At 30.5% G+C, this 9,300-nt stretch overlaps 1 protein-coding gene across 4 annotated transcripts in view; it reads right to left on the bottom strand.

The window, feature by feature from the left end:
• LOC116851039 (phospholipid scramblase 1-like) overlaps positions 1–9,300 on the bottom strand; it is a 47,062-nt gene that overhangs the window by 23,975 nt on the left and 13,787 nt on the right. For all 4 annotated transcript variants that reach the window (XM_032830036.1, XM_032830039.1, XM_032830040.1 and 1 more), the window contains one exon: positions 998–1,248. In XM_032830036.1, coding sequence (XP_032685927.1) covers positions 998–1,178 — 181 coding nt within the window. In that variant the 5' untranslated portion in view covers positions 1,179–1,248. The remainder of the gene's footprint in view (positions 1–997; positions 1,249–9,300) is intronic.

The raw sequence follows: 9,300 nt of genomic DNA, 5'->3' as shown, positions 1-9,300 counted from the left end.
TAAGTTATATTTATATAATTTATATTTATATAATTTAATTCATACATTTATATTTATATATTTAATATAAATTTAATTTAATTATATTTTAATTATTTTATATTTAAAATAAATATAATTTATGTTTTGAGGCTTTATTCTTTAATACTTTATCATATTTTATGTTACTTATTTATTTTATGTTATTTTATGTATTTTATTTTACTTTATTTTATTTATTTCAATTGTATTATAATATTCTTTACTTTACTTTATAATATTGTTGATAAATTATATTTAATAATAATAATATGTTAGGAAATAATAAAATAAATGTTAAGGATGTAAGGAATATATGACATGTATAATTTAGCAGCAATATTATAAAACAAAGTAAAGAATATTATAATATAATTGAAATAAGTAAAATAAAGTAAAATAAAATACATAAAATAACATAAAATAAATAAGTAACATAAAATATGATAAAGTATTAAAGAATAAAGCCTCAAAACATAAATTATATTTATTTTAAATTAAAAATAATTAAAATATAATTAAATTAAATTTATATTAAATATATAAATATAAATGTATGAATTAAATTATATAAATATAAATTATATAAATATAACTTATATTTAGTGCTTTTATATATGATTATATAATTATATAATTAATATAGAATTTGTATAATGAAATATTTAATTATATATAATTCTTACGATATATAATTTATATACATACATAAATACGTACACATTCACAGCTGCGAGTCAGAATTTCGCGTTGGCGAACTCGCACTCGTGCGAGTTAAATGAAAATTAATAATTATTTTATTGACGTTCCCAGAATATCGTTGACGTTCTGAGCACGGGCGGATACGTCGCATCTGCTGTCAAGATCGCAGACAGCATTTCCTTTAGCCGTTTCGAAACGGACAGACAGTCTGAGCTCTCTCTCTGTGTGTCGAGCATAGAATACAGAATAGACATGTCTACAATAGATTTCCCTTTACCTTGCGGCATTACGGCTGCGTTTGGATGAGGCTGCGGCTGCGGCTGCGGCTGCGACTGCGGCTGCGGCATCGGCATCGGCATCGGGAACATACCGGGTGGCGGTGCCGTCGCGATCGGCGGCTGTTGTAACTCGGGATACCCCGGACCCGGCGGATACACCGCGGCGTAGGGATTGCTCATACTTCCTTCTGTTTATCTGGTACTTCGAATAAAGGGAGTCTTGGGTCGATCAATCCCAACGGGCACAGAACTGGACAGACAAAATCGTCTCATTACACATCTCCGGAGGTATCCCTTAGGCAGATTTTCGGTAAATTCATTTAATTTCGACTGACTCTCAAGCGATGTTAGAATCTAACGATGACTTTTAATCTGACTATAACTCTGATTAGTCTAGTCGACTACTTAAAATCGCTGTTCGTCGATGTGCTATGTGTCGTATTTTGTTAAAATAGATAAAGATTATTTATTTATAATTGTTATTACACGAATAAAAACTACTGTTGGCAATTCTACCGTTTATTTTACCAACTAGCTTAATCAGTACTTGGTGGGAATCATTAGAAAGGTCGCGTTCATAGGTCTCATAGGCCTTCTAGAATAAGCCATTAGCCGCAAGCAAATTGATTATTTTCAAAAATAATCGACTGTGGTTTGTCTACGGCTTACAAACTAATGGTTTATTGTAGAATGCTCATTAAATATAAGATCTGCTTAACTTCACTTCAAGTGGCCCTTACATCTTAAGATAAACTTAAAACAATTTGAAATATGAGATCGGTCCATGGATAGTATTCATAATCTGATCTTATGTTTAGGATCGTCTTAAGTTCATCTTCAGATGCTGTAAGAGAATAGTTTCATTAGCTATAAAACATTCAAAAATGAACTTGTGATTAAATATAAGATCTATTTATATATACAATTCTCATACAGTCCAATCTTATATTTAAAGTCACCTTAAATTTATCTTAAGATATTGTAAATCAGTTTGAATGAAAGCAGTTTTGAGTCTTAATTTTAGAATATCATATTTCTTTTGAATTTCAATTTCACCACACTAAGTGCATCTAGCACTTTCAACCATCAATATTTCCTCGAAAAGTGGATATTTTTAATATATATTTTTTTTAACTTTAAACAATCAAAATGTTAGGAATATATAGATATCATTAATTATGATTGATATTTTCTAAAAAAATATTAATTTTGCAAAAAGACCTAATAGAAATCTCCTTAATCACAACAAAGTTACTTGCTTGAAAATTTATAGGTTTCTTTGTAACTTCGTATTATTATGAGATCAATTGTAATTTATCAAAGATGAGAGATGTAATTTAAAAAAAAATGAAATAATTTTTTTTTATATTTTTTTAATATGAAGCATTTTAACGCGCCAAGATTGATTTCAACAGAGTCTCCTACAACTGCTAAACAGCAGATGGGGCTGCGCAGCATGGGCAACTGTAGAAACAAGACAGAAGTTTTTTTCCCCTCCAATCCCGACCCCCTACCTTTCACTGTGTAAGAACGGGGGACGTTTCAACAATAGCATGAGTGTGGTGCACTCAAGTGTGATGTTCTAACCTTAAGATAAATTTGAGACGATCTTAAATATAAGACTAGATTATAAATATTACTTATAGTGCAATTTTATATTTAAAGTCATCTTAAAGTAAAGTCTGTTGACGACATAACATCTTAAAATGAAATTGAGGTGATCTTAAATATAAGATCTGACTATAAGTATCACTTATATATAATCCAGTTTTATATTTAAAATCGTCTTAAATTAATTTTAAGATCATTTGAGATTATCTACGACACACCTTAAGGTGTATTTAAGACAATCTTAAATATAAAATTGGATTATAAATATTACCTATAGTTCAATTTCACATTTAAAGTGCTGTGAAGTACATTTTGTCTATATGATATCTTATAATTGACATGATATTAATACATGATATTTTAAAATGAAATTGAAGATCTTAAGATCTGACCATAAGTAGCACCCACATATACAGTCCAATTTTATATTTAAAATTATCTCAAATTTATTTTAAGATGCTGCTAAGACCGTTTGACATATTAACTACATTGTACCTTAAGATGAACTTAAAACAACCTTAAATGTACGTAAATCAGACTGTAAAAATTTCGCGTCCTAGTAGTTAGAAACTCAAGGCCGAATGATTTAACGTCTTTCCTACCGACGGAGACGACTTGGTATCAGTAGTTCTCGAATGAGTCGACCGATGACGGAAGCTGTGGTTGCTCGCTGCGGTACTCGCGCGTACTGTACATATGTACAGCCGCGATGCTGTATGTTTACGCAGTTGAAATTGTCGTTGGGTCATCGTCCCCTTGAGCGCGGCTATATCGCGCGAGCGCGGTAAAGTTCGCCCCATAAAGTTCATTGTAACGTATATAACAACACGTGAGAAACAAGAAGACCTCAGTCGCGCCGATAACGCTTTCTTTCCTCGCTGATAACTATCCTTTGTTTCAATCTCCGTGTCCGCCTGATCGATAGCACGACACTCTACACGGCTATGAGGAGCGGAACGTCCATGTGACGTGCGAAAACGCGGAGGAAAATAAAAATTCTGTATTCCAGATCTGTGATACTCGATTATACTCGATGAGAGAAAACGAATAATCGATCCTGTTAATAGAAAGCTATCACTTTCGCGCCAACTATACTTTCTTGTTGCTCCAACAAAAAAAAGTAGTGGTAACTGTATGCATATAAGATTAATATTAAGATATAAATATTAATTTAAATATTACCGTAACGCAGTTCTTACACAAACAAATGGTTTTCTTCTAGAACTATTTCATTAGAAATTTATAGTTATATTATCATGACCAAGACCAAATATTTTTTTTCGTACGTATTCTGTATGTTCTACGTTCTAAATTTTTCATATCCAAACTCTAAATTCTAAAATTAGGTCTAAAAAATACTTCTTCTAGATCATATATTTATGATTTCCAAATACTCCGAATGCTGAACATTGGATTTTAAATTCTATGTACTACAATAGAAAATTCTGAATTCTATGATATTCTATTATATATTTTTTTTTAAATATTTTTTAATCTCATTGAAATTATAATAATTTTTCGGTGTTAAACATATTTATTTGTTGTTCTAACAAAAAATTAAAAGTAGCAATATGCATATAAAGTTAATATACTGATATTATAGAGTTGGATAATAACTAATCATTTAAAGTTAAGTTAAAAAATTAACAACTTTTAACTTAATTAATTTTAAATGATCTAACTTTTAACTTAAATTGGTTATTTTAGAATGTACTAATTTTAACTCATTAATTTTTTTAGGAAGTTAAAATAATTTATCAATATTGAAATCATTGTAGGCTGTTTAAAAACTATATTTTTATTATTTTACATTTATTTCATTTTATTTCACATAAATAAATTTAATCTACGATTAAAAAGTTCATTATGGAAAAAAACATATTATGTATGCTTATTTACATATTATGTACATATTATGTATGCTTTGCATAATTAACTTTTAACCATAACAAGTTAATTTAATTAAGTTAGTTTCTGTTTATGTAATTTTTAATTTAATTAAATTAATCTTATAAGCCATTTATTTTAAACTTAATTTAGTATAAAAAAATATTGATTTATCTAATGTTGATTGATACTGTCCTAGATAGCACAAAACATCTTGCGATTATCCTGAATTACATCCTAAGGTACTATCTAGGATATCCTAGACATATTTCAAGATCATTCTGAGACGTTTTATGCTAAAATATTATCTAAGATAATAGTACTTACTAAAAAAACGGTTTTTCTGTCTATAATTATTCCATTATGCAATTATGTGACTATATAATTATAGTCACAATGACTAAACATTTTCCTCAACATATAACTTGGACGTTCTACATTTTACAGGATCTAATTTTTACATTTCACACCAAAAGGTTTTACAAAAAAATTCTACATTCTCATCTCAGAATTCAGAAATTTGTGACTTGTAAACTCTTCTGATTTTAAAGGCTTAATTTTTAATACTACATCCTAAAATAGAAATTCGCACGCGCGCGACAAATACGCTTGCTCGCTGAATCGGGTAGATACACGACAACACGCTGTTGTATTTCGGTGTGCAAAAATAAAAGTTAGAATCGCGTCATTCTCTAACGTTGTATCGCAAACTCGCGGCCAAGAGAGAGAGAGAGAGAGAGAGAGAATCCAGTTTGCAAAAATATCTCTCCCGCTTTTCTATTCGAGACGCGATTCGCACGCCCGGCTGCAGCCCGGTTATAACGGAATTCCATTGCATCTCGCACCCGAATCGCCGGAGCAAGACGAAATCGCCGCCGCTTACGTCACTGCTGGACGCCCCACGTGGCCGGCCGGCTGGCTGACTGGCTGGCTGATGGCTGGCTGGCTCTGGCTCTCTCGTATTATCGGATCGTACTACTTTTTAACAGCCTCGAATAAGCTGTTTTATGAAGCCCAATTGACGGTTTCCTCGTCCGTTTCGTACGTACGTACGTGCGTAAATGCGTGCGCGCTCACATACGTTTGACCTGGATGATTGTTTATCGGTGTAACTTTCGGCCGCGTGTGCAAGACGGCACGTGAATCACGACGCACATTGTCCCCAAAAATATCTCCTATAACTGTATAGTAAAATAATCGTGGTGAGGTAAACTGTTTTCATAGTAAGTGCAATCCCACACTGAGAGAAATTATCTGATAAAAAAATTAACAATATTTCCGATATTTTCCGGATATTTCCGATCAAAATACTGATAAATTTTTATATTCGAGCAGGATATTCGATTAAATTTAATCAAATACTTCCGATCGTAATGGCGTTTCATCAGATAAACCGATCCAAAAATTATGAACCGATATCTCTCATGGGATGTTTCCTGATAGGATACAAAAATTCATCGGTATTTTGATCGAAAATATCCGTTTATTAATTTTTTATCCAATAATTTCTCTCAATGCAGACAGCATAAAATGCAGACAGACGTCGCAGAATGATCCTGGATATGTCCAAAAATTTGGGGAATGTCCAAAATCCAAATTTAGAAACTAGGACAATATTTCGAAAAGTCTTAACATTAAATCCAAATATCGAAATACAATTTTTCCGAACTTAGAGAGAACGCCAGCACTCTACTTGTTTTCTGTACTCTTGCGCGAATTAAATATTAAGGCATATGGGAATTTAAAAGAAAACGAAAAAAGAGGTAAAAAATAATAATTAATGAATAATTAATAAATAATTAATGAACATCACATACTTGAATATTTGATAAAATCCGAGTAAGAGTGCCGAAAACTGTTGAGTGGCATAACGAGTACTGACTATTCAATAATTTTTCTATGTGATTGTTTCGATGAGAAATGATTGGCCTTTAAACAATACGCGCGCGCGCACAAGGCTGTATTAATATTTATCTATTTGGAAATATACACATATTGAAAATGTACAGTATATATTCTTGTCGTATACCGTGGGAAAAAAAGTATCTAAAAGATGAAGAATATTTATTTAATGGATACACTAACATATTTACTTCAATCTCAATTCTTTTATTTAAATAGAATAAACAATTGCTTTCATGAAAGCAGATTTTTAAGAGAATAAGAAAGTATAAAATAAAGATTTTAAGAAAAAATATATTTTTTAATTTAAAAATTTAAATATTTTATATTAGTTTAGATAAATATGTTATCATAGACGTTATCACACTATAAATATATTATATTTATGATATTTTTTTATAATAATATTTTTTATTTCTTATTTTTCTCCTACAGTCAAATGATTAAAAGTTGCAACATTGTTCTTAGATGAGTTTTGCAATACTTCTCGTATCCAATTGGAAAATGCATCTTCTGAGGATTAGCAAAAAAAAAAGCCAATTTTCCTCTTAATTTAAAAATATTTTTTAAATTAAAAAATATATTTTCTCTTAAAATATTTATTTTATACTCTCTTATTCTCTTAAAATCTCATCCTTTCATAAAAGCAATTGTTTATTCTATTTAAATAAAAGAATTGAGAGCAGAATTGAGAGCAAGAATTGAGTACAGCATACGTTATGAAACTCATCGAGGGGAAGTATTTCGATCTTTAATCACCTGACTGCACACATGAATATGTTATACAATGAGAAAATCCAATATTTCGATAAAATTATATTTCGATAGATGGTATTCGCATTTCTGTAATATGACTTTTCAGGAAGTTGCCCCACTTCTTAAATTTCAGTACATTTTTTGTATCGACATGCATGTCCGCCTAAAGTATGATAAAGCATGTGTTGCTATTGTCTATCGTATCAAGCCGATAGTACGCACAATAGCATCCGACCTTTATTTCCGGAGGATTATTTGGGTTCCAACTATCGGGACGATGAATAATCCTCTTGGCCAAACACGTGAGTACAAACGATGTGAATACAAGAGAAAGTTTTGACTTAGATAAGCTGAAAAATAGGATGATTTTACGAATTTTTTTCAAAAATATGTATAAAATTAATATAGAGTTTTGACCATTATTATTCATTTTCTTGTAAAAATATTACTTCTTTTCAAACATATTGAAATTTAATTGTTCAGATTTTTTGTACTGAACGCCTTGTCGCCAAACGCGAATTAAAAACTGCATTAAATCTTCTGGAGAATAAAATTTTGTTATATGCAGAAAATCGAAATTGAACAAACTAGTGGCACTTTGAAATTACAAATTTCTCCCTTTTTCTCTTCCTTCTTTTTTATTTAATGTTACGAGAAAAATACTAATTTTGGAAAAAATTCAGATTTATCCTCTAGCAAATTTAATGCAGTTTTTAAACTTTCTGATTTCATCTGTTTTGAATTATTGAACGAATTGTAATGCAAAGAACTTCAATTTTGGAGATTCGACAACGAAATTTCAATTCTTTTAAAATGAAGAAATTATTTTATACTTAAAAGAATGATAAATAGCATGATCAAATGTTGTATTGATATCTTTATTTATCCTTATTCCTTTGTATCTTATATCTTTATTCCTTTGAAAAACATTCCTAACTAAAGATCTAAAACTTTCTTTATCTATATGTTTAGGTAAACTAAACCATAAATTTTCCTCAAACTTAAGATTCTACATTCTACAAGGACATTCCAAACCTGAATTAAAAATTTTTCAATTTCTAAGAATGATACTTTCTTCCGGCTTTCTCGAATGGGATGTGAATTTCGAAGCAGACGTTCTATTGCGTAACCCGTCGCACCTGTTGACGCCTCGAAAGCTAGTCGCTTCGATCGAAACTGCATTTATTGGATCTTACGTAAACGAGATGCAACGCGGAGAGAGAGACGGACGGATGCATTATCGCCCGTTCAACAGACTCGAAAGATCTTCACGCTCGCTGGTCAAACCGCGGAGATCCGAATGAATAATGAATATTTTATCCAACTAAAAGAAAATCGTGTAAAAAGAACTAAATCTCAGAAAATTTTAATGTACGAACTGCGATCGAGTCGAATTGATGAAAAATTTAATCAGATCAGCAAATTGACACAGAAATTTGGATTGCAAGATTTAGTTAATAATAAAATATTAAGGAAGTTTAAACGTAGTCGTATGTGTAATATAAATATTCTATTAACACTTAGAAGATTGACCTGATTGCATAATGCGAATATAATCCCATTTTTAGTTGGAAAATTAATTAATCAGATAACAAAAGTCCTACCAATAATATATTAGGTTGCCTTTATGACTGAGTCTTATGGTATGAAATTTTGAGCTTTGTTTACACAAAAGAAAGAAGTGAGAGACATGAAAACTTGGCTGGGAAAACCAGGGCGATTGGTTTGCCATTTATAACCCTGAAATTGAGGTCACTGAACTCCATTCAAGTTGTTTCGACTAATCTTTTTTATAGTACAATGAACTGTATTATAAAATCGAATAAAAAAATCGAGTGAAGAAAGTTTCACGCAAAATTTTATTATCAAGGCTGTTGTAAAATCCCACAAATTGCCTTAAATTGCAGAAAAATTCAATTAGTTCGATAATTTAACATAAAAAATTGAAAATTCAATTGGCAGCAGAAGATCAAAAAGTAACGTAATTTCATGTATAATATAAATGTTTTTTCAACTACCAAACGGTTGATCTAACTGCACGATAATAACAACAATAACGATATAATATTCGATTGATTTCTTTTTATAGCGCGGTAAGGAGAAACGAATGATTAATAAGCGATGAGAATACAGGAAGGACACGCCA

The sequence above is a fragment of the Odontomachus brunneus genome, unplaced genomic scaffold, assembly GCF_010583005.1.
Source record: "Odontomachus brunneus isolate Ranch 3 - 2012 unplaced genomic scaffold, Obru_v1 Obru_scaffold_164, whole genome shotgun sequence".
In the NCBI taxonomy this organism is placed as follows: domain Eukaryota; kingdom Metazoa; phylum Arthropoda; class Insecta; order Hymenoptera; family Formicidae; genus Odontomachus; species Odontomachus brunneus.
This window is presented reverse-complemented; position numbering and strand designations above follow the sequence as displayed.